Below are 21,724 nucleotides of genomic sequence, written 5' to 3'. Positions count from 1 at the left end.
AAAAGGGGTTTGTTTTTCAAATAAAGTTGTCGACAGTATTTAAGGGGGGAAAGAAGGGCAGATTCTGATGAAGAAATTTCAGCTGCTCAATCATTTCCACATAATAAAACTCCTCAGCAATAAACATGCCAAAAAAAATCCAAACAAACAAAAGTCTAGGGTGAATTTTAACAATTTGTACATTCTAAAGCTGAACCAACATCAAACATTTAAAATGCAGAGAGTGGAAGAGAAAGAGGGAAATGTGGGGTGTGATGGATATTTCCTCAGGACTGAGATGATGGGGACATCTGGGCCTTCCTCATTGAGCGGAGAGCTTTCTCACGTAGTTGCTTCTCCAGATCATCCAAACTGTCTTCTACTTCACTCTCTGATTCCTTCAGGAAAGGTAGCATTAATTATGTCTGACTCAGGGATAATATTGTTTCACAATATAGACACCATGTAAAATCTTCTCTCTGAGAGAAATTCTTCTTGTTAAAGTTGCAGTCAAAGGTCTCCAGTCCATATAGACTACCGTTCAAAGTTTTAGGGTAACAAAGTAAAAAAAATTGATCGTTTTACTCAGCAGGAATGCATTAAAATTGATCAAAAGTGACAGTGAAGACATCTCTAAATGTTTCAAAAAATTCCTGTAGAATTTTTCAACTATTTCAAATAAATGCTGTTCTTTCTAATATTCTGCAAAGAACTGTGAGAAAGTATCAGCTTCCACAAAACATTAAGCAGAACTGTTTTCAACATTGATTGGAAATTATTCTTGAGCTCCAATTTAGCATATTATAATTATTTCTGAATCATGTGACACTGAAGACTGAAGTAACAGCCACTGAAAATTCAGCTTTGCCATTACAGGAATAAATTACACAACAGTATTTTTTTTATCAAGTAAACACAGCCTTGGTGAGCATAAGAGACTTTTAAAATACAAACACAAACCCCAAAATATATGAATGGTAGTGTATTAAAAAATATGGTAACTGTGGAGATACATTCATATTACTGGAGAAATTAGACTATTTTATATTGACTGTTCATACAGCTTTAAAAGTGTAACTTCACCTTTTTCTGATCAGAATCTGGCTCTGCTTCCTGTCCGTGTCCTCCTGCCGCCCCTCCACTCTTTTCTTCTCCACTCTTTTCTTCTCCACTCTTCTCCTTTTTCTGTTTCTTATGCTTCTTGTGTTTCTTCTCTTTCTTGTGTTTCTTTTCTTTCTTCTTTTTCTTCTTCTTACTACCTTCTGCATCTGAGTTCTAGAGAACCAACAAATAAATCATCTTGACTTCAAGCAAAACCATTCCATATAAAAGGCAGCAACACCATAAGCATCACAGTGATTTTAATACTGTTTTTAATACTTTTGGCAGTAGCTTTCCTAAATACAGCTGGATCCATTTAAAAAAGACAAATCTAGTTTAAGAAGCTCTCTGGACTCAAGCAGTCAAGGGGAAGTGAGACTTTTTGGGCAGGTGTGATGTACCTTGTTAGGTGATGGGCTCGGGGAGACGCTGCTGTTCTTTTTGGCAGGTGGAGGTGGAGAACGGCTAGCAGAGCGAGAAGGTGAGACAGAAGCAGGCCGCTTGTGAGCCGTTGGAGCAGGAGGAGGAGAAGCAGATGGTGAATGTGAAACCTGCCTCCTTACTGGTTGGGGGCTCTGAGAACCTCTACAAATTGACAGGAATACATAGTAATTGAGAGATCATCATGCCTGTGTTACACAGATAGAAGGGGCACTATAGAAAAACGTACCTCTGAGATTTGCGTGGCTCTGGTGTGCGGGAGACCCTGCGAATGGGTCTGGTGCTATGAGACGGGGACGTCTGACGTCTTTGTCTCTGTGGGGATGAACCAGAGGGGCCGTATCGGGCCGGAGGACTGGAAGACACTCGAGTGCTGTGGGGAGAAGAACGAGCATCTCTGCCTCTGCCTTGGGCTGCAGGGGGACTTCTACGGTGGCGGGGTGGGGGTGAAGCAGAAGAGGGTGGAGTACGTCTTTTTCCTGGACTACTGCCACGACTCCGTTTCGGGGATCGAGAGGGGCGACGTTTGGCCACAGGAGAAGGCGACCCTCTACGTTTGGCCACGGGTGAGGGAGATCCTCTGCGTTTAGCAACAGGCGAGGGAGATGCTCTGCGTTTTGACACAGGTGAAGGAGACCCTCTATGCTTAGCAATGGGTGAGGGAGATGTTCTGTGCTTCACAGCAGGTGAGGGAGACGCTCTGCGTTTGGACACAGATGAAGGAGACCCTCTACGCTTGGACACGGGCGATGGAGACCCTCTGCGTTTTGAAACAGGGGAAGGAGAACCTCTACGTTTTGAAACAGGTGAAGGAGACTCTCTCCTTTTGGACAAAGGTGAAGGAGACCCTCTACGCTTGGACACAGGGGAGGGAGACCTTCTGCGCTTGGGAGGAGACCCTGATGAGCGTCTCTTTTGAGCTGGGGGAGGGGAGGGACTGTATCGGCGCTGGATAGGGGGAGTGAAGCGCCGGTGAGGTGGAGATGGAGATCTGAGACAGGAAGGACAGGAGAAAGGGATGAAGAATGAGTCAGTCAAAGAGTCTTCACAACCCAAAACCACAGAAACTTGGTTGGACTTTACCTGCGTCTTGGGGGAGGAGAGGGTGACCTGCGGCGGCGAACAGGAGAAGGTGAACGATGTCTCCGGCCAGCAGGTGACGGAGAACGTCTCTTTCTGGAAGAAGAGAGAAAGGGAGTCTAAACTCAGTGTTCCACAGTAATAAAGAATCTTTCAGTTAAGAGTGAACAACAGGGATGGGTATGGATTCTGATTCACAAGGCCAAATTTGATTCAATTTAATTCAGTTCAGTTACAGCCTCAGATTTAATTTCACAAGTCTTATAATTCAACCAAAAATTTAAATTCTGTCAATTTACTCACCTACATGTCAATCCAAACCCATATAACTTTCCTTTATTTTCAAAACACAAAATATGTTTAACGAAACCAAAGCAAACCAGTGAGGTTTCTCACATATGATGCAAGCATGTTTGAGCTTCTGCAAAAAGCAAAGAGGTTTGTTCATGTGTGACAAGCAAATCATGGATTACTTTTACAATCTCTTCAAAGTTGTCAAACATTTTGGATGAATAGACTTTCAATTGCGGCACAGAAATCAGGTTTTACTACAAATATTTTCATTTGTGTTTTTAAAAAAATAAATGACAGTTTTACAAGTCTTGAACGACATTAGGGCGTGTAACGACAGAATTGACATATCTTTAAATGGACTGGTTCCCTAGAGTCAGAGTAGACTGGTTGCATTGCATAATTTTGATTCCCTAAAAAGAACTAGTTTCATTTCATAGTCATTTGTTCATAAAACTGTATTGCTCGTGCTATATGTTTATAGCAAGAATTCCAACTCAGTAGAAAGATGCAGTTTCCTGCCATTCTTTTTTTAACTTAGGCTTTTTTTTTTATCACATTCAATCTGAATTGAAAAACAGTGGCACTAAGTAAGCGTCTAAAGGAATCAATAGCAATTAAAATCCAAGCAATTAATCTGAAAAATCAATTTATTATCCTAAAGTGAACAAAGCATCTGAGTAGTGACCTTAGGAGGTTAACCTGCTTACATTTTCAAATGAAAATGTAAAGTAAATGCAAATATTGTTGATTTTCACCTTGGGGATGCATCTCTGTGCCTTCTCCGTGGCGATGCAGGTGAATGGCTCCGCCGCCTTCTGATTTCTCCATTCCTGGTACCTGCCCCCCTATTCTGTCTCCTCGGACCTTCGTCTTCAGAGGAAGAGGATGAACCCGAGTCTGTAAGCAAACCGACATGGTTATCAGTACTAAATCGAACATCTACTAGCATAAATCTCCCACAACCAACATCATTAATTATTGCAAGCACAGGTGTGAGAGGAAGAGAGAGAGAGAGAAGGGAAGTGAGGACAAACGAGTGTGATGGAGCATAAAAAAAAAAATAGTGGTAACCTGAAGAGGACTGCTGATTCTGTCTGCGATACTGACGTCGCTGCTGGACAGAATCTGCTGTTGACCCTTTGCCCACCTTCTCCTCCTCTGAAACGCAAAGCAGTGGAGTCCTTCAGTGCCCAAGAAACAGCCATGTGCCCACCATCACACACCCATGATGTACAAAAACATACAGTGACACACACACACACACACAAACCCATAACATGCACCCTCCCCATATCTTTGTAATTAACAGAACAGACTCATGAAACACGAGCTGCAGAATCCATAACACATCAGTTCATGTTATTTCAACACAATCTGCAAGTCTTTTCACGTAAACCTTTCTGACATGCACACAAATCCATGTTGAAGATCCAAATCTCACCGGACTCTGATGCATCAGACCGCCTGGGTTTAGGAGAAGGAGAGCGAGAGTCATTTCTTCCACCAGGCCTGTGCTTCACAGCTGAAATTTTTAGATGCGTTATAGTCAGAATCATTTAACGGCTTAATATCCTACAAGCAACATTGCATTGATGAGGAACCATTTCTGATTTACACAAATAATCAACTATAATCTGAAGTAAATTTATTTTAAAATCACATTTAAGTCATTTCAAATTGCAAATAACAAAACTGAGTTTAAGGATGCAACCTGAAGGGCTGGTGTCTGGTCCTGAAGGACTACGACCTCGTCTTCTGGAAGGGCTGGAGGGGTCAGAGCGACGTGGAAGTTTTCTGGGCGGGGTAGCTGACCCACGTTTCCCTGCTCTCTTATGGGGTGACCGAGAGGAGGAACTACCAGAGGAGGACCGGGAGTGCCGCCTGGTGGACAAACAAGTTCAGGTAAACAAAAAAAAGTTGACCTAACTTTTAGAAGTTCATGTGAAGACAGACTGTATCTAGTAATAAAGTTGAGTAAAAAGGCATGAGAACATTTACAAAACTCAATGACACATCAGTGTGGATTTACAACACCGTTCAAAAGTTAAATATTTTTGGAAGACTTATGCTCACCCAAAGTGGAGTTATTTGATCAAAAATGTTATGAAATGTTATGTATGAAACAATTACAATTTTAAAATTAGTTTTCATTTAGATATTTTGAAATTTTATTTATTCCTGTGATGGAAAACCTTAATTTTCAGCATCCATTACTCCAATATACAGTGTCTTATGCTGTGCTGCTTAATATTTTTGTGGAAACCGTGATAATTTTTTCAAGATTCTTTGTTTAATAGAAAGTTCAAAAGAACAGCATTTATATGAAATATTAATTTTGTAGCACTATAGTTAAGTCTTAATTGTCAATTTAATGCATCCTAGGTGATTAAAAGTATTTCTTTCTATTTAAAAACAAACAAAAAAAACACTGACCTGTGGACAGGTGAACGGCTACGTCTATGCCTAGAGAGTGGTTGCCGTCTAGGAGGGCTCCTACGTCTTGGAGAGATTCGCCTCCTGGGACTAGTTCTGCGACGCGGAGAGAAAGACCTAGAGGCAGAGACATTAGCTTAAACCCTAGTTCAATCACATTAGCAGGTAAACAAAAGGATCTAGGAAAAAAAAATCACATGGCTTCACCATCAGAGACAAGACTTACCTAGAGCGGGATCGAGGTCGTCTACAAGAGCGAGGTGAACGAGAGCGGTGACGTGGGCGATCTCTACGTCCATCCTTCTCTCTGTCCCTGTCTCTGGGTTTGGGCCTGTCTTCCGATTTGGACGTTTTATCTGGAGATGACTCTTTCACAGCCTCAGACACGGAGTCCGGCTTCATGTCACCCACAAGATCACTGACAGGTAGAACGGAGAAAAAAAATGTCAGTCTAAAAATTCATCCTGCAGAAAGGCAATTTTATGCACTATTTTAGTCAAATAAAGTCACTCAAGACGGAACTTGCATAAATAAACATTTTAGATTCATATGCAAAGTCATTTTTTGTCAAAGGCAGCTTGAAGGACTAATATATTAGGATGCCGTAGTGCAATGTCAGGTCTCCACAGTTACCTAGTAGAGGAAGCCTCCTGAACGAGCGGCTCTGGTTTGGAGCTCTCTGATTGGTCCGGTTCTTGCTTTGGTTCTTCTTTATGATTGGGCGGACTGGAAGGTGGCGAGGCAGCCGGGCTCGGTTTTCGGCGAGGAGATCGAGAGGGACTGGACTTACGGTCACGCTTCACAGGCGAGCGGGACTTCCTCCTGGGAACAAAAGTGAATTGAGAAAAAAAAAACAGCATTTAAGCACAAGGCTAATTTACAATATTATCCATTATTTACACTGACAATTTATTAAAGTCACTGTAAAAACGAAAATGGACAATTTTATTGTTATTTTGCAATGTTATATTTTTATAGAAGACTGCAGTGTTTATTACAGATGATTTATCTGTGTGCATTTTTTTTTTTAATTCATGCGTTCTCGTAATCTTTAATAAACACTTATAACAGGTTGCAGAAATTAGCAAACGATTGGATTGTTGTCAATTCCAGATGGACAAAATCAAGTCCCAACCTATATTTTTTTCATGTTCAAGTTTCATGCTGACTGGCAGCAAAAAGAAATCCAAAACCAACCTTTTAGGGCTTTTTGACTGAGCTCTTTCTTTGCTCTCCTTCTCTCTGTTATCTTCATCTATTTTTTTCAGAGAGGCAAGTTTCTCCTGTTCGATCTGAACATTAAAGATAGGAAAAACTGTTAAACACTCAACTTGATGAGTTTACAAACATGTTGTACACATACAATTATACAAACACAAACTCAATCACAGCCCAACCAATAAAACTGTGATGATGCGAGTTCGCATCTTCTCTACATCACCTGTCTCTGTTTGATCTCCTCTTTCTTCTGCTCCAGGAAGGCAGATGGGATACCAGCGATGTTCTCCTGGGCGCTTAGTAACAGCGGCCAGAGGTCCTTCATGAACTCCCGAGCATTCTTCCCATTCAGAAACCCGGTCAAATTAATCTGCATCATCTTCCCATCAGGATTCTGCAACACAAACAGAAGGGAGGAAGAGAGAGGGGAGGAAACCAAGCAGTTAATACGGACACGGAACCAGAGTGCTGATCTCTGAAAGTCTACCTATACCTTCCCTTCCTGAACATAAGTAAGCAGCTGCTTTTCAACAAGAGCCCAGTACCTGTGGGCCTCAAAAATGTCTCTAAAACCAACAGCCACAGCTGAATGTAATTTTTACTAATAAACCAATTGTATAAAGGCAACAAAAAACACTTCTAAAATGAATAAACTGCCTTTGAGCATGCATTACAAGTTTACATGTTATCATCTGAACTGAGATGTACCCTCCCAGTTCACATCCTCTCGTCAAGGAGCAATAAGACCCTCCCCCACCACTAGGGCTGTCTCTTCCTGTGCAATATCAAACTCCTGAGCGATAGAAACATTACAGTCCACAAACAGAGTGCATCAAAACCCCACAAAGCAAGAACAGTCCAGTTGTCTTCAGTGTGAGTGGCGCAGGCTCTGTGGGCTGGGTGGGCAGAGAAAGGCGCTCCATTGGCTGGCCTCCGCCTCACTACTGCATCACACTCAATCACCTTGAGTTTAATGCTATATCATTTATCTAAATTGCAAGAGACGAACAAGCAATAATGAGTACACAAGGCATGGAAAACGCTTTATTTACAACAAATGAAGAGGAAAATAAATCTATGAGATCCATGTGCTAAGACAGGTTTGCTGAATCATGCTCCTAAAGATGTACAGCACACCAGTGTTTAGTCATAAGCATAGGGTTGGACCTAAATTTTGCAATAAAGTAGATCTCCAAGAGCAGGACTGAGCACCCGCTGTACTAAAATGAGTTAAACGAGTGTTTCTGGTTCAATACAGGTAAAGCTCCAATGACAGCATCTGTGGAATAACTGATATTTTTAACGCCAAGAACCCAAAATTATGATTCGCTATTCAATATTTTCATTCATATGGACCCATTTAGACTGTGTGATTATAAAAGAGAAACATTTTTTTTACTTTACACCATTACTGCAAATTACTCAAAAAAAATTGGCTAAGTATATTTTATTTCTAACCTGTATTAAATAAAAACAAACAGAATAATTTATTTCTATAGCAATTTTCACAAATTTTAGATATATTTTTGTAAACCCTAGAACAGTGGTTCTCAACCATTTTGAGTCACTGTCACCGAGATATTTCCTCTGGTATTTCTGTTGAAATTATGACAATGCTGCTTGTTTTCAAACTTTGGAGCGTTTACATATTCAATTAATTAAACATGATTGATTTTGTGATTTTATAAGATGCAAAATTCTAAATGTTTTTCTTAAAAAATCTATATATATATTGGGGAGACAGAGATTTTGGTCATTTTTAAGAAGACATAATTGTGACGTGTGACGTGTGCCCCACCTACAATCCCTGCCGGTACAAGACTCGAACCCACAACCTTTGGGTTACGAGTCCGACTCTCTAACCATTAGGCCACGACTTCCCATAATTAAATAATTTTAAGCCATCCTGTAATTATTCTGAGGAAACTGATATTATTTCACAAACGCTGTTGATCAAACTTATCCAGTACTGATCCTGAAGCATTCCTTTAAGATATTGTATGGCTATGACATTACAAAAACTGAAAGCACCTCTTTAAGTTTAAGGAAAAACCTTTATGTATCATTAATAGGAGCAAATACCTCTCTGGAATCCAATCGAAAGCTTCCTGAAAATCAAATCTTTAAGAGACTAAAACATTAACTAATAAACAGAGCTTAGCTAAACTAATGAAAACGCAAAATGTCACATGTCTCACGTTGTTGTTTTTTTTGTTTCATATTGCGCAAATGCACAAACATACAAGAAACCAATGTATTGTTTTATAATTGATAGTGGAGCTATTCACCGAGACTGAGAATAACACGTATTGACTAATTAATTCTATTTAAATAAAATGGGCATCTAACACTAATGTCGTACTGTGCTATCGTTTCACATGCAATGTTATGTTTCTCGTTTTTATTCTTTAATGGTTGTATGTCATATTCAAAAAAGGTAATCAGGCCTTTGTGTTTCAGATGTACTGCTAAACTTTGACTCTGAAACAGAAAGGCACAAATGATAAAGCTGAAATGACTCTACCACTGGCACAATGTCAAGCCCTGCTTATAACTCACCTCAAAAAATAAAGCTCATCATCAAGGGAGAGTTGGATTCAGAGAGACTTTGGGCTCAGGTGAGATCTAATTAGGAGTTGGTGCTATACTTCAGATGCAAGGAATAAGATCCATATTGGTTCAGGCCTTTTAAATCATAAATCACATCAACATTAGAACATTGCTGTTCAGAAGGAATGGTGTCACAAATCATATCTTCAGAGAGAGAGAATATCATTTTTACCCGCTTTTCTGTCTTTTTAAAACCAGACAGACACTTAAAGACAGTGATGTTAGATGTTTTCTGCTGTTACATCTACTCATGGCAAATGTTTCAAATAACTGTCAGCAGTTATTCACTGAACTTCAAACCTTCTCTCATCCTCCCAAAGAACATATATATGCAGGTAACTTATAGGTCAACCTTAATTTGGTTTAAAAAAATGATTTGGTGTCACATGCTCCTTCAAAAACTACTATCATCAATTCTGAAAAGCGTTGTGCTACTTAAAATTATATTTGGAAACTGTGATACTTTTTCTTGAATTTCTTCTAATAATCTTTGATGAATAGAACAGCATTCTTACACGGCTGAACTTACAATTTATTGTAAATCTAGGGAACCACAATATGCAATACGTTTATGGTAATAAGGTGTTATGAACACACTTGCAAAAAAAGAAAACAAACATGTATTTCCATATTTTCTACCTTCTTCTCCAGACATTCTGCAAACTTCAGTTGCTTCAACAGCTTCTTGTGTTTGTTGCTGAAGCGGTTATCCTGCTCCGCACTGGTGCCCTGAAACAACAAGAATTCACAATTAAAACAATATATGATATAGGAAATTCCTATTTTTCTGCATTTGAAGTTAACATACAATTTGCAGTACGAGACAGAAAATGAATTACTTCATTTGAGTAGGACATTGACACGGGTGTAATATTTAACGTACGTATACACACACATATAAATCTTCGGTTCCAGATGTATACCACATTATTATTATTATTATTTTCCTTTGTCTTATTTAAATGTTATTTCTGTTTTCAGTGTCATATATGTATGTATGTATGTTTGTACTAAGAGTTCCTAAAAATATACAAATTCCTTGCGTGTTTGCACACACTTGGCGAAGAAAGCTCATTCTGATTCTGATACACGATTACACGGCTTGCTATCGTATAAGAACATGTTTTTTTGCCGGGCTGGGTTTCGGTTTCAGCCTGTATTTTAATTTAACTACGCAAACCAGAGTACAGTTGACTGTATAATGTTATAGTGGAATTTATCTGTAAGAATAAGTGCGATACTGTGAAATTCAACGCGCTGGGATCCTTAAATCCGTTGTTCCCGTTTAATCTGTTGAGTACGTTCTGGTTCTCGCACGCAGCCGCCATTACAGCCGCACTCCAATGAACATACGAAATACAGCCTTAAAACAACCAACTAATCAGCCAGCTGACAAATAACACATGCAAAACAACGTATTTGACCTTTATATTGCGATAGTTGTAAAAGAATATTAGACTTACGCGGAAAAACCCCGCGTCCATTTCTATCGTCTGTCAATATGGCACGATGTCCCACAATCCACTGCGACAGCCTCAACCTCACTTCCTGTGCCTGTTCAAATCTAATAAATACTACCTTGAACGTTTTTTGTTTTTATTTTTAATTTAGTGTCATGTTTCATAATATACTGAATTAATCACGAAAATATAAAACAAAATATATTTCATTTTATTTTTGTTCGTTTGTTATTTTTGACTACTGCAGAGGTCACAATGAACAAAGACATACATAAACTGTTTGCTGTATTAAAGCCATTTATTTGACATACACTGCAATTTTCCACCAGTTCTTTTTGAGATTCATTAACAACTTTTGAGGTTAAATGATAAGTGAAAATTAATGCAGTTTCAACTTTTAACACTGAAATCACACTTGCTTTTGGAAGAAAGGTGAGTCATTGTATATATCGTCTTATATATCTTAAACATCTTATATATTGATTAGTCATTTTTATTTGTCTGCACCAGTAGCCTATACAGAAGGCATACTAAAGACTTTCAGAGGGGCCAAAGCCAAAGAACACCCCCTTTACTCCTGCAAGGCTTTGGGTGTTTTATCCAGTAGTTTTGCTCTTCTGAGTTAACAAAAAATGTGTAAAAAAAAAAAACTCTTAGTGTATAATAATACATCAGCAATGCTGAGTGATTAAGTACTTAATTCACACCACCAAACTATGCATTGTGAACCCAGAGCCCTTTGATAACGGACTCTAAATAAATAGCCAATGCAGACAATAGTGGGTTTAACAGAACCCAAAATTCAGGCAACTGTGATTTCTTCAGCGATCGCAGCTGGAACAAAGGCAATCTTTTGATTTGCACTAAAGGTAGTAGTGGTTTAAAGTATTTTCTGCCCATGGCTGTGTTCAAACTGAGACAATTCCTCTTGTACACAATACATTGAGTAGTCTAGAGCACAGAGTGAGGTGTCTAGTGTTCCTTATTGTATTTGAACAAATGGAGCATCTATGGAGTCAAAATTCAACCCCTGCCAAAGAGAATGGTATGATTGGTTAGGATTAGAAAGCAGTGTTTTAGTTATAACATCAGATCATTGAAAGTGTTGAAGGGCATGTTCGGGCCAGCCAGAATTTTTCTTGGTGCTGACCTTGTTATTTTAATACAGTGCATGGTGATTCTAAAATAATTAAATTACAGTTTCATCTATAATGTGTGCAATAATCAGCGGCGCCGCTATGGTTTCTGGACCCCCTGAACAGCATACTGACTCAGGCCCCCTCCGCAATCGCATTCCGGGGGGGTGGGGTCCCGCTTGGTAAAAATCGTGTTCCAGGCCACCTCTCCCTCGTCAGGACCTTTGGAATCGTCCTAACCTCCCCCCAGCAACGGCCGCGCAGTCCCTGAGAAGACCTGCTAGCTGGCAGGTAGTCCTGCATTGTTTTTTTCACGGATGGAGGCCAGCATGTCTGTGACCAGCTCTGACAGGCCATACGCAGGCTTCCAGCCCCAGTCCTGACGTGCGTTAGAGTCATCAAACCGCACTGGCCAGCTGTCCGCTATAAATTGAACATTACATTTTATGAACATTTAGATCATTGCAAAAAGTTTTTCTTTTCATTATACAAGAAAAACACATACAGATAGACAATGACCAAGATAGGAATTATTTCTACAATTAACCACAAACATTAATATTAAAGGAATAGTTCACCCAAAAATGAAAATTTGCTGAAAATGTACTCAGCCTCAGGCCATCCAAGATGTAGATGAGTTTGTTTGTTCGGTGTAATTTGGAGAAATCTGGAACATTCACCTCTGCAGTGAATGGGTGCCGTCAGAATGAGTTCAAACAGTTGAACATCACAATAATCCACAAGTAATCCATACGACTCCAGTCCATCAATTAATTTCTTGTGAAGTGAAAAGCTGTTTGTAAGAAACAATCCTCTGTCCATAATATTTTCTCCAGTGAAAAAGTCATTTTGTCAGAAACAGGAGAGAAATATGCACAGATCAAGCACTGTTTACATGCCCAAACAGTTCTAAACAAATATGTTGGTGAATTTTGATGCGAGAGGACAACAGGGGATTGACTTGTTTCACTGGAGGAACTGTTATTATGGATTATGAACTCATATTTTGGGCAGAAGCAACGGTTTAAAGTTAATACTTCATGATGGATAAAAACACTAAAAACACAGCTTTTCGCTTCACAAGACATACATTTTTTTGTGATGTTTTTATCGGCTGTTTGGACTCTCATTCACTGCAGAGGATCCATTGGTGAGTTAAATCTCTCCAAATATGTTCCAATGAACAAACAAACTCATCTATATCTTGGATAACCTGTGGGTGAGAACATTTTCAGAAATGTTTAAATTTTTGGTGAACTATTCCTTTAACATACTTACAAAATTATTTAAAACTGTTTCAAAAGGTCATTCTCTAACTCACTGCTGTTCTTACCAATAGTCTGCCGGATGGTATCAGGATTGTATGTGACCCTCAAGTGGGGCAGGTATTTGCGAATCTCTTCCACCACTTCTTCAGGTGTGAAGCTCATAGCTGCGATGTTGTAAGTGCGCAGGGAAAGTTGGCTTTCAGGGGCCTGCATAAACTCAATGGTGGCCCTGTGGCAGTCAGATATGTGCATCATGGGAAGCCGAGTGTTGGAGCGCAAGTAACATTCATGGTGGCCGGTGCTGAGGGCATCGTGAAATATCTGGACAGCATAATCTGAGGAAAAGAGGATGTATACAATTAGGCCAGAATAGTGTGTTGTTTGCTGTGAGTAAATGACAAAGCTATGAATGTACAACTAATGATTGTGTCTGTAAGTGAGGAAATGCAGGATGGCTGGTCACCAGTAGTGCCTCCTCCTGGCTTGGTGTGGGCAGAAACAACTCCTGGGTAGCGCAAGCATCAGAAATCCAGGCCATATTTATGGTGGAGATACTGATCCAATCAAAACACAGTTAGGATGTTGGCATTTCATAATTACAGCATGTAAGGGATAAACATTTCTCGCTAAGCTTATGAAGCATATTTACGATTAACTTTTACACAAATTATAATTTTCAATTATTAGGATTATACTATTAATATAAATTGATATAGTACTACTAATATCATTTAGCACACTACTGGTCAAAAGTTTGGAATGTTTCTGTCTTATATGCACTCCAAGGTAATATTGAACTGTTTTCTATTCTAACATATTTTAAAATGTAATTTTGAATATGCAAAGATAAACCATTACTTCAGTCTTCAGTGTCACATGATCCCTCAGAAATCATTCTAATATGCTTTTTTCGGCGCTCAAGACACATTTTATTATACACTATCAATGTTGAAAATATTTTTGCTGATTCAAACATTTGTGGAAACCATGAAGCACTGCCATTTAAATGTTTGGGGTAAGTAAGATTCAAAAAGAAATTAATACTTTCATTCAGCAAGGACATATGTGACCCTGGACCACAAAACCAGTCTTAAGTCGCTGGGCATCACCTGTCTCTGTTTGATCTCCTCTTTCTTCTGCTCCAGGAAGGCAGATGGAATACCGGCGATGTTCTCCTGGGCACTCAGCAACAGCGGCCAGAGGTCCTTCATGAACTCTCGAGCGTTCTTCCCATTCAGAAACCCGGTCAAATTAATCTGCATCATCTTTCCATCTGGATTCTGCAACAAAAACAGCAGAGAGGAAGAAAGAGGGGAGGAAACCAAGCAGTTAATACCAACACAGAACCAGAGTGCTGAGCTCTGAAAGTCTACCTACACCTTCCCTTCCTGAACATAAGTAAACAGCTGCTTTTCCTCAAGAGCCCAGTACCAGTGGGCCTCAAAAATGTCTCTAAAACCAACAGCCACAGCTGAATGTAATTTTTACTAATAAACCAATTGTATAAAGGCAACAAAAAACACTTCTAAAATGAATAAACTGCCTTTGAGCATGCATTACATGTTTACATGTTATCATCTAAACTGAGATGTACCCTCCCAGTTCACATCCCCTCGTCAAGGAGCAATAAGACCCTCCCCAACCACTAGGGCTGTCTCTTCCTGTGCAATATCAAACTCCTGAGAGATAGAAACATTACAGTCCACAAACAGAGTGCATCAAAACCCCACAAAGCAAGAACAGTCCTGTTGTCTTCAGTGTGAGTGGCGCAGGCTCTGTGGGCTGGGGGGGCGGAGAAAGGCGCTCCATTGGCTGGCCTCCGCCTCACTACTGCATCACACTCAATCACCTTGAGTTTAATGCTATATCATTTATCTAAATTGCAAGAGACGAACAAGCAATAATGAGTACACAAGGCATGGAAAACTCTTTATTTACAACAAATGAAGAGGAAAATAATCCTATGAGATCCATGTGCTAAAACAGGTGCTGAGTCACGCTCCTGAAGACGTACTTCACACCAGAGTTTAGTCATAAGAATAGGGTTGGACCTGAATTTTGCAATGAAGTAGATCTCCAAGAGCAGGACTGAGCACCGGTGTCCTAAAATGATTTAAACGAATGTTTCTGGTTCAATACAGGTTAAGCTCCAATGACAGCATCTGAAGAATAATTGAATTTTTTTTTTTACACCAAGGACCCAAAATTATGATTCGTTTGCACCCTTCAGCATTATATTTTCATTCATATTGACCCAATTAGACTGTTTGAAAAAAAGTGTGTTTATAAAAGAGAACATGTTTACAAAAGCATTTTTTATTCTCTATACCATCACTGTACTGAAACCAAGCAAATTACTAAAAATATATAATTTATCTAATAATAAAAGTTAAAAATTTACTTGTTTTAGGAGTATTTTATTTCTACCCAGTATTAAAGAAACAAATTAAACAGAAGAGGAACATTTTTACTTCTATTCAAATGTATTTCTATAGCAATTTCAACCATTTTTATATACATATATATCTGTAAACCCTAGAACAGTGGTTCTCAACACTTGACTCACTGTCTAAAGGCCTACCCATATTGGTTGAGATATTTCCACTGGTATTTCTGCTGTAACTATGACAATGCTGCTTCTTGTCAAACGTTTGAGCGTTTATATATTCAATTAATTAAAGATTATTCATTTTGTGATTCTATAAGATGTCAAATTCAAAATGTTTTTCTTAAAAAAATTATTGGAGGACAGATTTCAGTTTACGGAGCGATTTTTATTTTTAATATAATTAAATAATTAAATCATCCAGTGTCCCCCGTGGCAGTTTGCTGAGGCCCCGATCCTTTTTGAGAAGATTTGCCCTAAAAGCAAAGTAAAGGATGACTTAATTATTCTTTGAGGAACCTGATATTACTCCACAAATGCTGTTGATCAAACATATCCTGTACTGATCCTGAAGCATTGCTTTAAGATATTGTATGGCTATGACTTTAAAAAAAACTGAAAGCACCTCTTTATTTCTGAGAATAAGGAAAAACCTTTATGTATCATTAATAGGAGCAAATACCTCTCTGGAATCCCAGTGAAAGTTTCCTGAAAATCAAATCTTTAGAGACTAAAACAGTGACTAATAAACAGAGCTTAGCTAAACGCAAAAATGGCACGTGTCTCTCGTTCTTTTTTTGTTTTATATTGCGCAAATGCACAATCATACAAGAAACCAATGTATTGTTTAATAACTGATAGTAGAGCTAGTCACTGAGACTAAGAATAACACCACGTATTGACTAATAAATTCCATTTAAATAAAAATTATTTAACCAAAGTCGTGCTGCGCTATCATCTCACATGCAATGTTCTGTTCTTCTTTTTAATCTTTAATGGTTGTATGTCAGTTTGGTAATAAAAAAAAATGGTAATCAGGCCTTTGTGTTTAAGATGTACTGCTAAACTTTGACTCTGAAACAGAAAGGCACAAATGATAAAGCTGAAATGACTCTACCACTGGCACAATGTCAAGCCCTGCTTATAACTCACCTCAAAAAATAAAGCTCATCATCAAGGGAGAGTTGGATTCAGAGAGACTTTGGGCTCAGGTGAGATCTAATTAGGAGTTGGTGCTATACTTCAGATGCAAGGAATAAGATCCATATTGGTTCAGGCCTTTTAAATCATAAATCACATCAACATTAGAACATTGCTGTTCAGAAGGAATGGTGTCACAAATCATATCTTCAGAGAGAGAGAATATCATTTTTACCCGCTTTTCTGTCTTTTTAAAACCAGACAGACACTTAAAGACAGTGATGTTAGATGTTTTCTGCTGTTACATCTACTCATGGCAAATGTTTCAAATAACTGTCAGCAGTTATTCACTGAACTTCAAACCTTCTCTCATCCTCCCAAAGAACAAAACACATCTAATATATAACTGCAGCATGTGTGAAAAGACAACGGGAAGAGCAGAGCGGCCGTCTACCTTTTCCTCCAGCTGGTTGAAGACAAATTCGATGACAACATCATCCTCAAAGCCAAGGATCTCCGTCACTAACAGCTTCTTGTGTTTGTTGCTGAAGCGGTTATCCTGCTCCGCACTGGTGCCCTGAAATAAGAATTCATAATTAAAACACAATATATGATATAACTTCATATTTTCTGTATCTGAAGTGAATATACAATTTGGAGTATGAGACTGAAAATAAACTGAATTATTTCACCATCTGAGTAGGATATTGACATGTATACAAACACACAAATACGATTACGCAGTATAAGAAGAGCATGGGATTTGTCCGTCTGGGTTACGGTTTCAGTCTGTATTTTCATTTAACTACGCTAACCAGAGCACAGCTGACTGTATAATGTTACAGTGGATTTTGGCTGTAAGAATAAGGGCGATAATATGAAATTCAACGCGCTGGGTTCCTTAAATCTGCTGTTCCTGTTTAATCTGTTGAGTATTTTCTGGTTTTCTCACGCAGCCGCCATTACAGCCACACTCCAACGAACACAACAAATACAGCCTTAAAATAACCAACTAATCAACCAGCTGACAAATAACACATGCAAAACAACATATTCGACCATTATAGTACGAGAATTGTAAAAGAATATAAGACTTACGCGGAAAAACCCCGCGTCCATTTCTATCGTGTGTCAATATGGCACGATGTCCCACAGTCCACTGCGCCGGGGGAGCTTTTACCTCACTTCCGGTGCCTGTTCAAATCTATTTAATACTACCTTGATCGTTTTTTGTTTTTATTTTTAATTTAGTGTCATAATGTTTTATAATATGGTGAATTTATCATGAAAATGAAATATTAAACACAAATTTTATTTCATGTTATTCTGAGTTTATTATTTGTGACTGCTGCAGAGGCCACAATGAACAAAGGCATACATAAACTGTTTGCTGTATTAAAGCCATTCATTTGACATACACTGCAATTTTCCACCAGTTCTTAATGAGAGTCGTTAACAACTTTTGAGGTTAAATAATAACTGAAAATTAAGGCAGTTTCAACTTTTAACACGGAGATCACACTTGCTTTTGGAAGAAAGGTGAGTAATTCTATATATAGTCTTAAATAGGTCATTTTTATTTGTCTGCACCAGTAGCCTATACAGAAGGCAGACTAAGACTTTCAGACAGGCCAAAGCCAAAGAACACCCTCTTTACTATTGCAAGGCCACTTTGGGTGTTTTATCCAGTAGTTCTGCTCTTCTGAGTTAACAAAAATATGTTTAAAAAAACTCTTAACAGTATATTATAATACATCAGCAATGCTGAGCGATTAAGTACTTAATTCACACCACCACACTATGCATTGTGAACCCAGAGCCCTTTGATAACTGACCCTAAATAATAAAGACAAAAGTGGGTTTAACAGAACCCAACATTCAGGCAACTGTGATTTCCTCAGCCACAGCAGCTGGAAAAAAGGCAGTCTTTTGATTCACACTAAAGGTAGTAGTGGTTTAAAGTATTTTCTGCCCATGGCTGTGTTCAAACTGAGACACTTCCTCTTGTACACAATACATGGAGTGGTCTAGACTAGAGCACAGAGCGAGGTGTCTAGTGGTCCTTACTGTATTTGTAGAAATGGAGCATTTGTGGGGTCAAAATTCAACCCCTCCCAAACAGAATGTCATGATTGGTTAAGATTAGGAAAGCAGAGTTTTAATTATAACATCAGATCATTGAAGTTTGGGCCAGCCAGAATTTTTCTCAGTGCTGACCTTGTTATTTTAATATAGTGTATGATGTCTCTAAAATAATTAAATTGGACAGTTTCATCTCTAAAGTGCGCAATGATATTATTATTATTATACTGTATTCATCAGAATTTTGTTGTTTCCTTGTTTTCCCCTGTCCCATGACAACTTAAAAACTATGTGAGAACAGATCACAGAGAAGAACGACAGTCTCCTGAGCGGTGAGAGAATGTGAGTTTTCACTGTTGGTTAACATGTTTTCTTCACAAGCATACATATTTAGAGAACTGTCAGTGTCAGCAGTTCTCTAACTGACGGAAAGTCCTGATCTAAAGAAACAGCTACCAAATTTGAGATAAATGAGTTTGGAAATGTACTGGAAAGGTGCTGGTGATCTGTGTATCAGTCCCTGAGAAACCTGCTAGCTGACAGGTAGTCCTGCATTGGTTCTTTTTTCACGGATGGAGGCCAGCATGTCTGTGACCAGCTCTGACAGGCCGTACGCAGGCTTCCAGCCCCAGTCCTGACGTGCGTTAGAGTCATCAAACCGCACTGGCCAGCTGTCCGCTATAGAGTGAACAATATATTTTATGAACATTTGAACCATTGCAAAAATGTTAGGAGTTTTTTTTTTTTCCTTTCATTATACAAGAAAAACACATACTGATAGACAATGACCAAGATGGACATTGTTTCTACAAATCAAACAAGTACATTAATATTAAAGGAATAATTCACCCAAAAATGAAAATTTGCTGAAAATGTATTCAGCCCCGGGCCATCCAAGATGTAGATGAGTTTGTTTGTTCAGTGGAACTGATTTGGAGAAATTTAGCATTACGTCACTTTCTCAGCAATGGATCCTCTGCAGTGAATGGGTACCGTCAGAATAAGTTCAAACAATTAAAAACATCACAATAATCCATATAACTCCAGTCCATCGATTATTGTCTTGTGAAGCGAAAAGCTCATCTGAATCAGGAGAGAAATATGCACAGATCAGCACTGTTTACAAGCAAAAACAGTCCAAAACATATGTGAGAGGACAACAGGGGATAGACTTGTTTCACTGGAGGAACCATTATTATGGATTATGAACTCATATTTTGGTCAGAAGCAACGGTTTAAAATTAATGCTTTATGATGGTGTAGCGTCTGGACCAATCAGACACAATTTTTTTAGTTATATTTAACAAATACTCTGTAACACCCCTCAGTCAACAAACCAACTATGAGGGTCTATGGACCCTTCCCCCGAAATGCATCTAACACCTCAGAAAGGCAGAACAGGCCTCTGGTTCCATGGCAACCAATGCTGATATCACTGGTTTTATTGCCCAAAGGAATGCGGGCAGAGCACAACTCACAATTCATTTACCCTTAGGAAAGACACACAATGCCCATAAAAATGGACTCTTCTCTAATTAATTCACAGGAAAACCTTTCTGTGAATGAACACACATATCCTCAGGACATTGTGTATACCATTACTGTTCTTGTATATTGTCTTTTGAATTGTATACTGTTTTGTGTGTGTGTTATGATAGATAACTAGTTAATATAGCCCCAATGTTTCCTTCAGGCTGTAGATCTGCTGAATATCAAATTGTACCATAGCTTCATGTTTTTATTTCTCTTCTCTTTACTGCTTAAGCTTGAACCCTTTTTCCTATGCCAACTGTATGCGTGTGTGTGTGTATGTGTATGTTAGACTAGTTTAAGTGTTTATGTAGTTAATAAAGTCTTACTTGTATCACACTTGAGGTTGTTAATTGTTTGCTCATAACTGGAGTCCTTAGTCATGCAGATTTTGCTCTGAGTAGTATTGTACAGTAAGAAAGTTATTTTCCTTAACCAAGACATTAACGTTCTTAGAATTGACAGACAGTTGACACTGAGAGGTCAAGTAAATACTTACAGCAGATCTAAATATTTATAATTAATTATAACTAGTTATAATTAATTATTCATATTTCCCCTTTGAGCTGATTTGCTACAATGGATATGTTTCTTAAAAACACAGCTTTTCGCTTCACAAGACATTAATTGATAGACTGGAGTCGTGTGGATTATTGTGATGTTTTTATCAGCTGTTTAAACTCTCATTTTGACGGTACCCATTCACTGCAGAGGATCTATTGGTGAGTAAGTGATGTTAAATATCTCCAAATATGTTCCAATGAACAAACAAACTAATCTATATCTTGGATGGCCTGAGGGTGAGTAACTTTTTTAGAATTCTTTCTTTTATGTCGAAATATTCCAAATTATTTAAGACTTTTTCAAAAGGTCATTCTTTCTTTCACTGCTGTTCTTACCAATAGTCTGCCGGATGGTATCAGGATTGTACGTGACCCTCAGGTGGGGCAGGTGTTTGCGAATCTCTTCTGCCACTTCTTCAGGTGTGAAGCTCATGGCTGCGATGTTGTAAGTACGCAGGGAAAGTTGGCTTTCCGGGGCCTGCATGAACTCAATGGTGGCCCTGTGACAGTCAGAAATGTGCATCATGGGAAGCCGAGTGTTGGAGCACAAGTAACATTCATGGTGGCCGGTGCTGAGGGCATCATGAAATATCTGGACAGCATAATCTGAGGAAAAGAGGACATATACAATTAAATAGGTCAGCTGTTGTTTACTGCAAGGAAATGACAAAGCTATGAATGAGTGGGTGAATGCAGGTGTGTGTCTTTTTGTACAACTAAAGATTGTGTCTGTAAGTGAGGAAATGCAGAGTGGCTGGTTACCAGTAGTGCCCCCTCCTGGCTTGGTGTGGGCAGAAACGACTCCTGGGTATCGCAAGCATCGGAAATCCAGGCCATATTTATGATGGAGATACTGATTCAATCAGAAAAGAGTTAGCATTGAGTTGGCATTTCGTAATACATATCATGTAATAAATTAATAAAGTGTGTGTGTATGTATGCATATAGAGTGTATATATATATATATATATATATATATATACAATATATATTCACACACACA

General features: G+C 38.7%; 3 protein-coding genes across 4 annotated transcripts in view; all 3 read right to left on the bottom strand.

Annotated features, from left to right (window-relative positions):
• Positions 1–6: 6 nt before the first annotated feature.
• Positions 7–17,665, bottom strand: LOC107659230 (serine/arginine repetitive matrix protein 1-like). Its single transcript, XM_016448098.1, has 16 exons — positions 17,645–17,665; positions 17,001–17,123; positions 14,130–14,300; positions 6,526–6,620; positions 5,962–6,150; positions 5,555–5,746; positions 5,329–5,445; positions 4,607–4,776; positions 4,337–4,417; positions 3,967–4,053; positions 3,651–3,792; positions 2,605–2,697; positions 1,751–2,512; positions 1,482–1,665; positions 1,063–1,254; positions 7–377 (listed from the first exon to the last, which is right to left on the bottom strand). Exons 1-16 carry the CDS (start codon positions 17,663–17,665, stop codon positions 267–269), a joined length of 2,730 nt encoding a protein of 909 aa, XP_016303584.1. The 3' UTR covers positions 7–266.
• tdh2 (L-threonine dehydrogenase 2) overlaps positions 10,858–21,724 on the bottom strand; it is a 15,321-nt gene continuing 4,454 nt past the window's right edge. The window contains exons 7-11 of one of the 2 annotated variants that reach the window (XR_001630889.1): positions 21,484–21,574; positions 21,058–21,327; positions 18,485–19,306; positions 14,398–14,404; positions 10,858–11,466 (exon numbers count right to left, since the gene is read on the bottom strand). Coding sequence is in view for 1 of the 2 variants with exons in the window: in XM_016448119.1 (XP_016303605.1) it covers positions 19,161–19,306; positions 21,058–21,327; positions 21,484–21,574 (507 nt within the window). In the remaining variant the exon portion in view is untranslated. Of the gene's footprint in view, positions 11,467–14,397; positions 14,405–17,946; positions 19,307–21,057; positions 21,328–21,483; positions 21,575–21,724 lie in introns of those variants that run through there. The other variant, XM_016448119.1, reaches the window with a different exon arrangement.
• Positions 12,020–14,024, bottom strand: LOC107659248 (L-threonine 3-dehydrogenase, mitochondrial-like). Its single transcript, XM_016448120.1, has 3 exons — positions 13,484–14,024; positions 13,086–13,355; positions 12,020–12,175 (listed from the first exon to the last, which is right to left on the bottom strand). The coding sequence occupies exons 2-3, from the start codon at positions 13,273–13,275 to the stop codon at positions 12,033–12,035; spliced, it is 333 nt and encodes a 110-aa protein (XP_016303606.1). The 5' UTR covers positions 13,276–13,355; positions 13,484–14,024; the 3' UTR covers positions 12,020–12,032.

Source organism: Sinocyclocheilus anshuiensis, unplaced genomic scaffold (assembly GCF_001515605.1).
Source record: "Sinocyclocheilus anshuiensis isolate Anshui unplaced genomic scaffold, SAMN03320099.WGS_v1.1 scaffold539, whole genome shotgun sequence".
Classification (NCBI taxonomy): domain Eukaryota; kingdom Metazoa; phylum Chordata; class Actinopteri; order Cypriniformes; family Cyprinidae; genus Sinocyclocheilus; species Sinocyclocheilus anshuiensis.
This window is presented reverse-complemented; position numbering and strand designations above follow the sequence as displayed.